We start from the raw sequence: 16,103 nt of genomic DNA on the forward strand, positions 1-16,103 counted from the left end.
AGACGCTAGATACCATCGAGGGCATTGATTGGTTTTTAATTTGATGACGTCTTCAAAGGAAGTCGCGTTTCATCAAGGACTGTCTTGTCTCTGCCATCTAGGATTCTAGGATCGAGATTACATAACCAACACATTGCGCAATGAGGTATTGCGAAATATATTGATGCTTTCCTCCCTGAAACCAAAAAAAAAAAGACAGTGTGGAAAAAAAACTATAAAATTTATAAATACATAAATATTTTTAAAAGTAATAAAATTGATTTTAGTTATTATATTTATTCATCGAATTATATTTTCCAATATAAAATAGCTAAACATTGTTACTCGAAGAAGACGGAAAGAGCTCGGATTATCCCTAGTCCGATCCGGTCGTAATTGCGGTTTGTTTATATCCGTCTGCCTATCGAGGTGTTAAAGTGTTTAGTTAAATTAATAAATCTATTGAAGATGGATTCACTTGGTTCAGGAAAACTTAGCGGAGCTCAAAAAGAGGAGCTGATGGACCAAGTGAAGCAGCAAGTAGCGGTGTTGTTAGCGCAGGAGCTCCTGCAGGTAAAACACTTTCTTGGGCACATGGTGAACTTCCTCTTGACCCCAAGTTAGGTTGCAAAAATAACATTACATAATATTACATTGGAACCGATTGCAACTTCCCCGTCTAAATTTACAAATTTACCATATCGTTTCGAATTAATTTCAATCAGCCTCATAGCTGTTTAATTAGAGAGAAAATTATTGAAAAAGAGCGAGAATTAGTATCCCAATTTGAGTTTTAAAGGATAAATAGAGGGGAAGGTTACGTATCAGTAGTCTCATCACTAGAGCCCGGATTATATGCACTAAAAAATTGCGAAATATGCTCTAAAAGTATGCAAATATGCACTTAAAAATGCCAAAATATTCACTTAAAAATGCCAAAATATTCACTTAAAAATGCCAAAATATTCACTTAAAAATGCCAAAATATTCACTTAAAAATGCCAAAATATTCACTTAAAAATGCTAAAATATTCACTTAAAATGCCAATGTATGCACTTAAAATGCCAATGTATGCACTTGAAAATACCAAAAAATGTCATTAAAAATGTTAAAATATGCATTAAAAAACCCAAAATATACACTAAAAAAATCCGGAAAAAGTTTAAAATTACCAAAAATAAGAAAATAAGCATTTAAAGAATCGCCATGCAAAAAAAAAAAAACAGATATGCTTTTAAAATAAATATGTTCTATATCTTAGTGCATATGCATTTACAAAAAATATTCCCACACATGTATACACTGCATATGTAAAAAACTTCTACGTATTTTTTATTTAGGCATTTTTAATTTCTAGTTTGTTGTAGCTGCTCTATAACAAAATACCAGTAAAGATTTTCGATGCTATTTCTAAAAAAATTTAATGCTTTTGACATATCTCTAGAAATAGTCTTAAAAATAGAACACTTGATATTTGGAAAATACGAGCATCTGTATTAATTCACTAAATTCCACCTATGGCAAAAAAAATCAACGTTATAAAAATACAGTAGAACCCTCTTAACGGACACCCCCTCAGATGCGGTCACCCTTCTTTTATACCGAAATAATATTTTCCCGCTTCTATAATAGAAGTATGCGTTTCAAATACTTGATCAACGGTCACCCCTATTTTACGAATGAATTTTTTTGTTCCCGCAAAAGAGAGGTTTTGCTGTATTATTAGTAATATTTATTTAAAAAATTATAAAAAAACTGATTACATTTAAATAAAGCTTGAAAAATATGCACTTATTCTAAAAATTTTTGATTTTATGCATTTATAGGCATTGATGCTGAAAAAGACCAAAACATGTAAATGCATATGCGCATTTACATATAATCCGAGCTCTACTGATCACACTTTAGGGAGTGAAATGGGCGGGGGAAGATAATGATCCTGAATGTGGTATAATTTAATATCACTGAGTGAAATTGTTAAAATGTAGCTAATTGGGGGGGGGGGGGAGGAGGATACAGGACTATTTCTTATTGCAGTGGGTTAAAATTATTGAATCTATTGAAGATAGATTCACTTGGCTCAGGAAAATTTAGTGGAACTGATGGACTAAGTGAAGCAAAAAGTAGTATGTTGTTAGCGCAAGATCTTCTGCAGGTAAAGCACTTCCTGGGCACATGGTGAACTTCCTCTGACCGGAGTTAAGCTAGATCCTAAAAATAGCATTACATAACCATAGAGAGAGAGAGAGATTGTGACTTTAATTTAATAAATTAGGCTATCATAGCAATGAATAATTATATTAGGAATTATTTTTAGTTTACCTTAAAGCCGATTAAATGAAGAGATAATAGTGGAAAAAGAGTTTGTGTTACAACATGAGCTTTAAGAATAAGTGTAGGTCTATAGTAGGTTACACTTATTATATTAATAGACTGACCATATTTTGTAGAGAAAAATAGGGGGAATTTTTTTGTAGGGTCCTGTATTTCTGAAAATTGTAATTTTTTTTCTGAAAAGGGTTATTAATTTCGTGAAAAATAAGTAATTTTTTGTGGGAAGCAAAATATAAGCGAGTTTATTAATCGCAAAAGAAATGAAATGTCAAATTATGGTTTCATTAATTTGTATGAGTTTTTCAGATCCAGAATTTTGTGAAGGGTCCAGTAAATGGACCCAAATTTTGACTGGGCAGACCCCTGTAAAATGAGAATTATGATTATCTGATATCGCCAATTCTCGCAAAAATAAGTTACCAAACGTATGGAAAAAATCTCACCAGTTGGGACAGAAATTGCAAAAACAATTTCCAATGAGAAGGAAATAAAGGGCTACTTAAAATTGCATTGATCTGAAATGTATTTAAATATATATATATAAATAACTGCTGTGATTCTGCATTGTGTGCGAAATTGGTGATTTCTAATTGTGCGAAATTGGTGATTTCTAATTGTGCCAAATTTGCTCCTTGGAGACATTTGTGTGAGCATGGGATTCACATTTAGGTAATGAATACCTATTCTTGTAAATCCAACGCTAACCAAATTTTCTTGTGGTTTTCACTGTTTGACACCATTTTAGCAGTGCGTTTTGAGGTAAAAAAGTAGGCCATCTTTCGCTAGTGTAAGTAGACCACTTTCTGATAGAAGGAACAGCTATAGTATAAGCCACAGTTGGCGTCAAGAACGATCTACGGCAGGTCGCCAAGACCAAAACTCATGCCAATCAGTTTGACTTGTATTGCCATAATTTTTCCCGCTGAGCAACCAGAAGTTGACATACAGTGACTAACCCAAGTTAGATCCTCTGTAATCGTGATCATGATTGTATTTTCTCTGAAGGAAGCATGTGAGGAATTTGAGTTTTAACTATTTTTCCTTTATCAGTACTTTTCCCTCTTTACTGTTTTATGTACTTGGATAGCGATTGTGCTTAGCTCAAATACAGACAAATAATTGGTATAAGTTCGGTGTGGTAGCTGAACAAACTAAAATGACTGCTCCAATGTGCCTTGGAGTTTTTTTAGAAAATTTTTAGAGGTTTCTCGATACTCAAAAAGGCATCTGTAGATTTTGTAAAATTGATAATTGATCTATCTATACTCATATAAATACTTAACACATTTTTTTTCCCACCCATTATAGAAAATCACAGAAAAGTGTTTTAAGAAATGCATATACAAGCCTGGAGCTAGCTTAGATAATTCCGAACAGGTTCGCTAGTTCCAGTTTATTATTATTTTTCTCTATGATACTGTTGCATCATGTATTATAATATCATGAAATTTTTGTAAGTAAGGTGAACGATTGATGGCAAAAGAGGGGAAGAAAGGTTTTTCGGATGAGGAAAGAACTAGAAGAATGATGGAAAGAAAGTTTAATAATTAAAAAGAATCAATATGATGGTATTCTCCGCTAATATTACATACTGCACATGTGAGATAGTTGAAGTAGAGATAGTTGTTAAGCTTCAGTGCTCACATTAATGAATATAAATTTATCTGGGTCTTAGCATTAGTGCCTGCCGTTATGCTGTTATTTTTTATAGCCCTGGCTGAAGAATAGGATAGTTAATATTAGCAGTATTTGAATGTTCTGTGACTAATTTCATGTCGTTGATATACCAGCGAAATCACGTGGAAAGTTATTTTCTTTAGCAAAAAGAATACATCATGTTAGACCTCATTCTCAGAAGAAAGGTGGCTTGTTTCTCTGACATTATTACCCAAGACCTATTACTTCCTGAGCAGATAGGATTCTCTCTGACTATTTTCTCTTCCTAAGGCTCAAATGCGCTTTACGAGTTTACTGGGCTACATTCTCCATCGAGTTAAGTTGCTGGCAAGCAAGCAGGCTTCATCTTAGTCAGCACAAGTTTCATATATTGCACTCCCAAATCGGACCCTTTTGCATTGTTCTGCAACGAACCCTCATCTAACTGAAAATAGTCTGTGATAAAAATTTCTTTATAGTGTTCCCTGTGTAGAAGAGTTCTTTCCGTATAGTTTTTCCTGAGAAAGTTCTGAAGTAGCAATGATAGTTTTTTGACATATGTCACAATTTTTGGCATATTCTGCCTTGAAGTATTGCACCAACAGGGGATTTCAAAAATACCAGGAAGGGGTGACAGAAGTAGCCCACTTTTAATTTTTCAATTTCACTCATTGTAGCAGAGCAAGCAGTGAGTTTACTAGACGGCATTATTACACAGAGAAGGTTTGATAGCAGTGAGTAAACCTGAAATGAGTACCTATTAAACTTGTCCATTGTAATTGAGGCTTGAAAATGAAATCCACTAAAACAGGAGCACTAATTCTCTGATGTAGACAAATTTAAAAAAGGTGGCTGTGGAATTTCGAAATGTATCTGTTAATAAGTATTTTACTAGTTTTCACAACTTTTACTGCTAAGCACTTAAGTGTATAGCTGATGGAAATGATTTATTTTGGAGAATGTCAAATGTATTTTTCATTTTCTGTTGTTACTGTGTACTAATACCAGTCTTAGAAATTTTCAGATGCACTGTGTATACCTGCTTTAAAATGTTGCCAATATACAGGGCGTCCATAATTAAAAGACATTAGTTTCGCCTGTAGGCTACTTTAAAATAGTCATCAGAAGAGTGTGAAATTTTGTAAAGGACTTCATGAAGTGATGGAATTTGTTCTAAAGGGAAAACAATAAGTTGCACATGTCGCCACCAGAGAGCATTTCACTTTGAATACCTGCAGTAAACATTTAAATTTATGTGATGTCATGCAACAGCTGTTGTAAAATTTAGAAATATTTTTGGAGATCTTGTTTCTCAGTGTGTTTGCTGCTCACAATGGCGATAAGTTTACGCTTTCTTGGTCAAATTGTTTTACCAAAACAGCAATTCCGCAGTAACTGCTCTACGGAAATATCGGACTTGGAAGAGGATTTGAAAAGGTCCAGTGAATGTCAAAAACTTCGATGTATGATAATGAAATTTGAAGCCACAGGATCATTGGCTATTTGTCCTGGAAGAGGAACAGATTCCGTTGCATTTACACAAAGAAAATTTGAGGCGCCAATATATGAATTTTTTGGTTTTCAATATGACTTGGAATTTGTCAAGCCTGTTAACCCTTTTAGCAGTTTTTAAAATTTCCCTGATCTGTATTATAACTGCCGCAGTGTAAATCACTAAACCTTCTGAAAAATGCAGCACTTTTCTCAAGAAGTTCTCCTCCCCCCCCCCCAACTCCAATAATAATAATAAAAACAGAGGAAGAAAAATACTCTGGCTTTTTCTATTCCCTATACTATACGCATGTTCCTATAAGCTACTATTCTGAAGGGACAGAAAAATGCACAGTTTTCTCCTGATGTTATCAAACTTTGACCAAAAGCTGACTCTGCCCACTGGCAGTTGATCTGATAAGTTGGAGAACATGGAAAACAGGTTTGATTACTAAACTACTACTAAACCAGACACGCACCTCGTCCATATTCCTCTGTAAAACTTCTAACGAATTGGTGCATGTTGGAATGTGTGTGTATGTATAGTGAAGTTTGTTTTTGTGTAATGCTCGTTATATATGTGTAGTGCTGCCATTTGCAATCATTTTTTTTTTAAACTAGTGAGTTTTTTCTCAACTCATAGTGAGTGAAGTGTAATGAATGAATAATTATACCGTTGTAAGCCTGTTGCTCTCTGCAACGAGTCTTTTTAATTGAGGAGATCATCTCGAATGCTTGAAGTTGCAACTTCACGCACCTTGAAGTTGGGAACCGCAGAAAACTAACTTCAGCTGACCACCACTGTGGCGACAGTGGGATTTGAACCTGGATCCTTGCGATGCGACTCCGTCACTATGACCACTCGACCACCACAGCAGCAAACAGGTTTGATTGTGAAAAACATAACCACATTAAACTATCAGGGCTGGGAAATCCCCAACGCCAGGTCGTCGTCATGACTAAAAAATTGGCAGCTAATATTTTTTATGTGTGATAAAACTTAATTGAAGTCGAAGGGCATCGCAAAGTTATTGGAAATTATGCCAACGTGTCTGCTTAAATTATGCCAGGGGTCTTTAAGTCCCAGACAAGACAAAACATACAGTAATTTTGACCAATTTTGTCGAGAAAAAACTCCTTTTAGTGCCTATAAAATATTCCTGTTGCTTGATTTTTTTTAATTTTTTTTTTTTTGATTTGTCAAACCGTACATACTATTTAAATTCATCCTTGTTGAAATAAGAGAATTTTAAAGAGGCGAGATGTTTCTGGATTTGCCGAAATAAAAGGCATCAAGTTAGGCGAGTTATCTCATCAAGGCCACTGCAAGGGTTGACGACTAATAGTGGCAAATGAATCCAAGATTTGTATCTTTAAAATATCTGATTGTTATACACACAGAAATTAGCATTTTAAAAAAATATGCCGCTGTGGTGGTCGAGTGGTCATAGTGACGGACTCGCATCGCGGGGACCCGGGTTTGAGCCCCCACCGTCACCACAGTGGTGGTCGACTGAAGTTGGTTTCTGTGGTTCTCAACTTCGAGGCGCAAATGCGAGCCGATCTCCCCGTTAAAAAGTCTCGCAACAGACCTACAAACAGTACAAATATTCAGTCACGACACATCACTCACTTGACTTCTGAGATATAGATGGCAGCACTGAAAAATCATACACAACACTAGATACGTACTCAGACTGTTAGGTACACACAATTACACTTCCGGCACAACTCACTAGGTAGAAAATTGCCTATGGCGATAGACCTGAGTTGTGCTCGGTTAAAAAAAAAAAACATTTAAAAAAATACTTCGTTTGTAATTCTTTGAGGCTAAAAATATGAGACCAATGGAGCTAGATTCATCGAAGAAAAAAATCAGTCAATACATTATTGGAGTGTTTTTTTCCATGAAAAATATTTTAGAGACATGTTTGATACGAATGCATACGTAACACGGCTAGACAAATCCCATGTGCCATGTCACCATGGAGACCATAAAATTGGTATGATGCCTAAAATTTTCTGCATGTGATTGCCCCGAAAGCAGAATATTTTGAAATCTGTGATACACGTCACAGAACGATCAGTGCTGCTGCAAAACAATCTGGAGGAATTTTAAGTGTAGAAAACACTGTTATGGGAATTTTTACCGCAGAACATTTCCAGTCAGCTGAAGGCTCGTTGCAGAACATTGCAAAACATTCTGTTTTGGCGGTGATTGTTAAATTGGAGTCTATAAATTAAACTATAGGGGCCAAGCAAGTATCATGCCAACAGATTTTAAGCTATTTTTGATACCCCAGCAAAAGCCGAACCCTCCCTTGTCAGCAAATTTTCGTCAGCAGTTCCCTTCTACCTCCTAACATATATTGTGATCAGATACGTACAGGGGGGGGGGGGAAGAGACATGAGCCCGATAAACAGGAAAAAAAATCGTGCAAAAATTAGTTAACAAAATTAAAATTTCGGAAAAAAATACCTTTATATTTTATAATAAATTTCTATTAAGTTAAATGCTATTTGAAGGCTAAGAACACAAAATTTCTCATTAAGAAATTTATTGGGATCCGCCCTCTAAGCGACAAGTGCTAAATTTATGGCCCTCTGGGTTATCTGATGTGGTCCGCCACCTCATACAAATTTTGTGAAAATGAACTAAGTGGCACATTTACAGATAAATTTTGCTTAAGTGAAGCATGACACAACTCCAAAGTATTTAAGTGGCTCGTGACACATTTTCAGATCACTGAAGTAGGCTCTTGGCACATTTACAGATCACTTAAGTGACCCATCACTCATTTACAGATCACTTAAGTGACCCATCACTCATTTACAGATCACTTAAGTGACCCATCACTCATTTACAGATCACTTAAGTGACCCATCACTCATTTACAGATCACTTAAGTGAACCACGGAACAGTTCCAAAACACTTAAGTGGTCTGTGGCACATTCAAGATCCCTTATATGGCACAGTTTTAGAGCACTTAAGTAGCTAACAGTGCAGTTCTACATCACTCAAGTTACCCGCGGGACATTCTCAGATTATTTACCCGATTAACAGTATAGTTACAGATCATTTGAGTGGCATGCAAGACAGTTCCAGAGCACTTTTAAGAGAGTTAAGAGCCTGCTACACATTTCTAGAACACTTGAGTGGCCTGGACACACATTTCCAGCTCACTTGAAGGATCATTTAGAGATCACTAAAGTGGCTCTATAGAGGACTTATCAATAGAAAGAATGTTTGTTCAGGTGCCCACAAACTAGTGAAAGGTTCTCGTTTTTTGTACACCCAGTAAGATAAGATGCTATTAAGAATATGTCATATTTTTACAAAGGGTGGTTGATGATGTAAGCATTATTCAACCCCCCCCCCACCCCATCAAAAGTCAGCAAACCCGAACCCTCCCCCCCCCCTCATCGATGCTGATGTAATACTTAAATGACCCTTTACACCTAAGAAATTTGGCTTTCACCTAATTTAAAAAGAAAATTCTTTTTGATTCCTCAAGCCCCGCAGAATAATAACTACAGAGGAAAACAGATGTCCTAACGCACGTGTGTTTTTGATTTTCACGGCAGTTGCTATAAAACATCTTTTATGAGTAAAAAGGTAAACAAGTTTTTTTTTTATTACTGCTCATTTGAAAGATAAGCTTCCTCTAAATCTTAAACCAACAAATAAAGTTATTTTTGTTTTTCAGTCTTATCCCCCCCTATCATTGTGTAAACGTGCAGAATTTATCGAAGCACAAATGCCATTTTGATAACAAAGTTTCGATGGAAATTTCTTTTATTTCATTCTTGGTCACGAGATAATTTATTTTATTGATTCAGATAATGACTTAGAATGGGATTAAGACATGTCTGCGTGAAAACATGTTTTTTTTCTCCCCCAAATGCCCATTTAAGAAAGGGTGGAGTAATAGAGAACATATCTTTGACATAATGGTGTTGCGAGCTGACAACGAACAAAGAATTTTTCTTTCCTAGAGAAAAGGTTGTGTTTCACTATTTACTTGACTCTATCTACGCTTCGTAAGCTTTTTAAATATATAAAAAATAAGAAATGCTATGTAATAAAGCAGTTTTTTTTCTACTATGAGAATCTAGAATTTATCAGGTGAACGTGTAATAAAGTTGAGAATCATATCCCGAAAATGTGCTTTGAGGAATAATTTGATTAGGTTGTTTGATATCTAAAACTACTACTACTTTACCACACACCACAACTCTAGTCATATTGCCATATTGCAGTCACTACTGAATGAGTTGGGTTGGAAATGAAGGCGCCATCTACTGGTGGTTGCCTCAGGCTTGTTAGGGGTGATATCTAAAACTGTAATTTGTGTGATAAAAGCATGTGTATATTTGGAACTCAGCTGGGTAACTTGATGTTTTTATGCAGGGCTTGGCATATTGAAAAAATGTTTAGGTGCCAACCAAATTTATGGCCACTGTGGTAGTCGAGTGGACATAGTCATGGACTCTCACCGCTAGGTCCCGGGTTCAAACCACCACTGGTATCACAGTGGTGGTCGGCTGAAGTTGGTTTTCTGTGGTTTCCAACTTTGAGGTGCGAATGCTAGTCAATCTCACCATTAAAAAGTTTCACCACAGAACAAGCCTACAAAGGGTAAAATACTGAATCATTAAACTTCACTCACTTCACGTCTGCAATATAGATGGCAGCACTGAAAAATCAGGCAAAACACTAGGTGTGCACTCAGGCTGTTAGGTACACACACTTACACCTCTGACGCAACTCACTAGATAGTAAATTGCCCATGGCGATTGGCCCGAGTTATGCTCGGTTTGAAAGAAAGAAAGAAAGCCAAATTAATGAGCCAAAAAGGATTTTAATCTCAAGAAAAAGGGTCCTAAATAATGGGGTTTTCAACTCTACAAGGACTATATCCTTTACCTATGTTAAAAGAGGTATTTCCATGAAAACAGATAATTTTGTGTCATTCATAGACTCCAATTTAACAAACACATACAGAAAATTTTAGGCACCAATGCTGTTTCTATAGTTGCCATGGCAACCTTGGATTCATCAAGCCCTACTTTTATGAACTATAAAAAAATGTAATAACATGATGGCTCTTCATTAGTGTAAAATGACACATTATATAACTTAATTCGATACACAATTTTACCAAGTTGCCACCGAGATTTCATACAAAATGACTGTCCCTGACTTGCATTTTTGTAGGCCACAATGGAAAAACCAATTCATGATTTTCATTCCTTTTCGTAGTTTTAAATAGCATAATGGTAATTTTAAACAAAGAATTATCATTTGTCATTGAGGTTATCTCAGTTGGCAGGGCCACAACTAGTGAAAACAGGAAAATCTAGTACATTTCGCCTTCGTTCATTCAAGATGGATGCTTACTTCTGGTGTCAGTAATTTTTTCCAGTTGTAGTCCCATAAATTAGACTTTGATACAGTAGGCTATTCAATCACTTGAGGCCCTTAAGCATCTGCAGTTGGAAGTATAATTATAACAACCGTTCAATCTCAAAAACTGATTGTTCGTTTATTGTTAGATTATTTTGTTTCAAATTATTAATGTGTTTCTTTTTTTGTTACAGAAATGTATTGCTATGTGCATGGATAGATACATGGATTCATTTGGACTAGTTTCTCGGACTTATGCTGGCCGGTTACAACGAGAGAAAGGAAATTTATAACATTAGTTGATGCCATTGTGTATAGCTTCACCTTTTCATTAGAAATAAAATTCTCTTCAGTAACAGGTGTATCTACAATATTAGGCACAAGTGACCAAGAAATGAGTCTCTATACATATAACCTTTTATGAGTAAATTCCATGAATGTTTATAACACACTGTTATTATTGATCATGAATTCCTAACAGGTTTTCCGATCAAGTTTTCTTGCCAGTTTTTGATTCTAAAGGAATATAAAGTTTGTATGTTGAAGTGTCTTTAAGTATGAATGGTCATATATTTGGATTTAAATAAGCGATATCTTAAAATTAAACATGTTTTTGATAAAATTTCACACAGTTTTCTCAACTTTTTCTGCTATTATGACGAGTGCAAAAAGTATTGATTTGAAAAGCTTCCACCATCTTTTCTTTTTGCTAGTAACTCTATCTAAGGACTCCAATTTCATGTTTTTTCTTTTGTCTACATCAACTTTGAATTGAGAAAACAAGTGAGCCTCAATAAGGAATTGAAAAGTGTGTTTCTGGTGTATTGGTTAGCATACTTGCCTGGCATGCAAGGAGACCCAGATGCGATTGCCAGAGGAGACAAATCACTTTACTTTCCAAATATTCGTTTCGGCATAACATCCATAAAATTCAATTTCTCAGTATATTTTGGGCCAAAAAAAAACAAACAAACCATCTCTTAATACAAAACGCCACCTGAGGCGAAAATTGCTGTAGTTAAGCAAAGATGTAATTCCCCCACTCAGTGCTTTACCCTAATAATGTGTGTTATAAAGAATTGAAAAGTGTGTTTTTGGTGTATTGGTTAGCTCACTTGCCCAGTATGTAAGGAGACCCAGGTTTGATTCCCAGAGGAGACAAATCACTTTTCTTTCCAAATATTTGTTTCGGCATAACATCCAGAAAATACAATTTCTAGGTTGAAATTTTGTTTTCTGGATCTTGAAACCCCCCTTTCTATCCTGATTGGCATGCTGATATAAATTTTTTTTTTAATGTGTTGTCTTGAGACTCCAATTTAATACTCACAATTAGAAAATTTTAGGCGCCAGTGCAAAATTTTAATTCACCCAGGTTTACACTTTTTGTCTTAACTTTACACTGTGGCTTAACAAAGTAATGTACTTAACGAACAAGGAAGGAGGAAGAGTATAGGTAAAAGAATGAGTTTAGCTCCCTTTTAAGTGTTTTTATCAATGTACTTGTATTTTTTAAATGTGTCTCAAAAAGTAGAAAAAATAAGTAAAACAAGAATAATTTGACGAAAGTTTATTGTAAATTCCAACACACTCTATAATAAGAAACAAATTAACACATCCACATATTTATGCATCTGATAACAACAAAAAATTTAATTAGAAACAATCTCTGTCTTCTCAGATGTTTAAACAAGCAGAATAGGATTGTCTCAGTGATTTAGAATCAGGAATACTTGTTTACGCAAAGAACAAAAATACTATTTATGAATATGTCATTGTTTTCTTAAAATAAATAGGGTAATAACTTTAATATTACCAAAAGATATTTATTGGCATGTGAAAGTGAATATCACAGGATCAAGTTTAGAATATACAAAGCTTATAAAACGTTGAATAAAATTGTTTTTCTGTTTCACAAAGATATGAACCATTGCTTCAAATCAAACACCCCCAGTTCACTAAATATAATTTTCCTCTAATAAATTTTGGTTTAAAATACTTCTTTCATCAAGTTATATGTTTGTGCTGTGTACATTATATCCCAAAGTATTTTATTTTTAATTTTGTCATTGGAAATATTTTGCTATTGTTCCAAAAGTTGAGCATGATTGCTATACTAATTTAATGGAAATATATCTCTCTTAGTCATGACTATTCCCAGTTTTAACAAATAATGGTGTAAGATCGGATCAAATAATATCAGCATTTATACAAAAATTGCCAAATTTTATTTGTCTTGAAAACGTGGCAATTTTTGTATAAATTAAAACCAGGCAAAGTTTCTAATTTTTGTGATAATATCAGCATTATTTGTCTTCTCATAAAGCTATTGGAAGTCATTTTTAGTGACCTTTCTTTTGTATTGTATATTCAGGCACTATTTCTGATTAGAAATGTCCATTGTCCTCAATTAGAGGCATCAGACCATGATTATTTAAATTCGAGCCACCAAAAAGTCCTATTTTTCATGGCCATATAACTTATTATTTTGTAACTTGTAGTTTTGAGAATAAAATGTTTAACTTATATATAATTGATGTTCGAGAAGATTGTCAGTGCCATCTAAACGAACAAATATTAAAAAACTGGGAATGAAATTTGTTCTTCATTCAATATATTATTTGGGAAAATGTTTAAAAAAATAAAATTAACTTTGTTTGAAAGGTCATGCTGTATGAAATGTTTTTAACAGGAGTTTGAAGGTGATATTAAAAGTATCAAATGGATAGGTAAATAGCTCAAAAGATGTTTGAATTGCTTCTTTTTATCTTAGTGCAAATATACTATATACACAAGCATGTCAGGCGACATAGAATGTTATATTGGAAGCACAGAAGCAAATATTATTGTGACAAAAATAAACGTATGTAAGCATATGCGATAAAAGGAATAATCAACAATTTGGATATGATTTGCAGCGCCATGGTGATAAGTATCACTTATCACAGTATTGCAATTATGTAACAATGATGGATCCTTGCATTCAGCCTCCCAATCTTCCGGAATGAGATGCTTAGAATAATCTATAAAATATTTCAGAGGACAGAATTCGGAGCATCCCTCAAGTACAAGAACATGAGGAATCTGATCACCATTTTCTGGAGTAGATGAATTCAGGTACCTGATACGGACAGCATAATATCCATTGACCTTATGTAGCTCAAACAATAATGTAGCACAATATGGTGGTGGAACCATATTAAAGAGATTCAGTGCTTGGAGGACAACAGCAATATTGGTGTCATGCTAGAATCATGGAGAGAGAATATTAGAACAACAACAGTACCAAGTAAAAAAAAATTCACAGTGATAAGGGCAATGGGGGGGGGGGGAACAAGGAAGATTTTTAGTCAAATTTGGCCAAAGAATCGCCATACCGAACACAATAACATGTGGTAAAAATGCAAGTAATTACATTTTCAAAGGTTTCTTAATGTACTTAATTAAAAACTTACTGCAGAGTAAATCTGAACTTTGCTCTTAAAGCTTTCATTCTGAATCTTGTTTTCCATCTTATCAATCATAAGACCCAAGAGTGGCCCTGTTGTATGTGAACAAAATATATGTACCATGAAATTATCATACGTTGGAGAATATATCAACCCTTATGTAAAATTGTGGGAAATTTTAAAACTTTTTGTATGCTTTTTAACTGAATGAATCACTAAATTATAACAAATATAATGACAACAAATAATTATAATGAAACCAAATAATCTCCACAGCAACATAGTCATACCTGCACGAAATCTGAGCAGAATGTCTGAATTAAAACTCCAATAGAAATAGAGTACGTATACTTTCCTCAATTGATCCCAATATGCTTCTGCCCATGATGGTATTGTAAGATTATATTTTTTCTGAAAATGAAGATAAAAGAAAAATTCACGCCCCCCTCAAAGACATCAGGAGTAATAAGGCAATACAGATGCATATTTCAGACAAGTTTCAAAAAAAGTTAAAAAAAAAATTAATCACACACACACACAGTTACAGGGCTCTTAACTTTTTCATGTTATTAATCACTTTTTTTTTAACACAACACAGTTAAACCTCAGCAATAACGAACTTCAAGGGACCAAACATTTGTTTAGCTGTGTCCAATCTAAGAAGAGAATATAAAATCATGAAAACTATTAGCATAGTCGCATCCACCAGAAAACATGTCAATACAATTACTCTAATTTAAAAATGTCAATTTCAAGACAATGTCACCTCAATCATCAGAATATCGAATAAATAAGAAGCTTCCTGCCAGCTAGATATATTCATTCCTGATGATAAGGTTAAATTCTGGAACATTTCCTTAAGGGGAAAAAAAACCGTATGTAAAATTAGACAACAAAAAACAGTGAAAAACCACAATGCAATTTTTCCATCATCATACCAGTTTTTTAATCAAGTTTCTAGACATTAGATTGCCCAAATATTTTAGAGTATAACTTGCAAGGTATTAATAGCTTAACACCAGTAAATACGTATTTTTAAATTATTTTCGATTGCTGCATATAATAAAAGGTGATTCAGAAAAGATGGGAAAAGTTTTAAGAGGTGGTAAGTACACACTAATACAAACAATTGTCATCAAGGAATGCATAGTCTAACATGAAATGCTAGCGCGTTTTGAAACGGCCATTACGGCATTCCTGTTGAAATTTATCGGGAGAAACTAAAAGCACACCATGCATGCAAATGTAACCTGGGGAAGGAGAAACCGTATGCAAATATACAGTGCATCAGACCAGGATATAAGAAAGGATCCCGTTTCGCACAGCTGCCAATGCAAGCGCGCAAATGTTTTCGGATTGGGCAACCGCAGGTTGGGAGAACGCTCACCGTACATCCGTGCTGCCTCTGTGTTACTTCCTCTTGCAACTCCTTAAATGAAATGCACGTCTGCTTTTTGAGTAATACTAAAGTGCCCCATTATCACGTACGTTACAACTGTTGGAACGGTTGCACGCTGGAATAAATTCACAGGGCTGGCGTCCGCGCCTTTTTATCCACTGTGACGCAGATTTGCATACGGTTTCTTCTTCCCTAGGTTACATTTGCACGTATGTTTGTGGTGTTTTTTTTCTCCCAATAAATTTCAACAGGAATGTCATTTTAACGTTTGCGGAGCGGATGTCTCGAAACGCGCTAGCGCGTTTGCGTTTCATGTTAGACCATTGTATTGGTGTGTATATATATATATACACACACTATCACCTCTTAAAGATTTTCCCGTCTTT

The 16,103-nt window shown here is 34.7% G+C and overlaps 2 protein-coding genes across 2 annotated transcripts in view; one reads left to right on the forward strand and one right to left on the reverse strand.

Moving 5' to 3' along the window:
- Positions 1-16,103, reverse strand: part of LOC149087358 (uncharacterized) — a 50,363-nt gene that overhangs the window by 14,498 nt on the left and 19,762 nt on the right. Inside the window, exons 6-9 of the mRNA XM_089231911.1 lie at positions 15,085-15,174; positions 14,609-14,729; positions 14,325-14,410; positions 13,690-14,115 (exon numbers count right to left, since the gene is read on the reverse strand). Of these exons, the coding sequence (XP_089088037.1) occupies positions 13,690-14,115; positions 14,325-14,410; positions 14,609-14,729; positions 15,085-15,174 (723 nt within the window). The remainder of the gene's footprint in view (positions 1-13,689; positions 14,116-14,324; positions 14,411-14,608; positions 14,730-15,084; positions 15,175-16,103) is intronic.
- Positions 320-12,136, forward strand: LOC149087359 (mitochondrial import inner membrane translocase subunit Tim13-like). Its single transcript, XM_089231429.1, has 3 exons — positions 320-552; positions 3,623-3,691; positions 11,064-12,136. Exons 1-3 carry the CDS (start codon positions 448-450, stop codon positions 11,160-11,162), a joined length of 273 nt encoding a protein of 90 aa, XP_089087555.1. The 5' UTR covers positions 320-447; the 3' UTR covers positions 11,163-12,136.

Source organism: Pholcus phalangioides, unplaced genomic scaffold, assembly GCF_987345545.1.
Source record: "Pholcus phalangioides strain wild (caught in Gottingen) unplaced genomic scaffold, Ppha-v1.0 ptg000004l_1, whole genome shotgun sequence".
Taxonomy (NCBI): domain Eukaryota; kingdom Metazoa; phylum Arthropoda; class Arachnida; order Araneae; family Pholcidae; genus Pholcus; species Pholcus phalangioides.

Excerpts from the sequence above, each read along its gene's own strand:
- LOC149087359 (XM_089231429.1), top strand. The coding sequence starts at position 448 with ATGGATTCACTTGGTTCAGGAAAACTTAGCGGAGCTCAAAAAGAGGAG. Across the intron at positions 553-3,622 it reads TAGCGCAGGAGCTCCTGCAG|AAAATCACAGAAAAGTGTTT; the intron begins GTAAAACACTTT and ends CACCCATTATAG. Across the intron at positions 3,692-11,063 it reads GCTTAGATAATTCCGAACAG|AAATGTATTGCTATGTGCAT; the intron begins GTTCGCTAGTTC and ends TTTTTGTTACAG.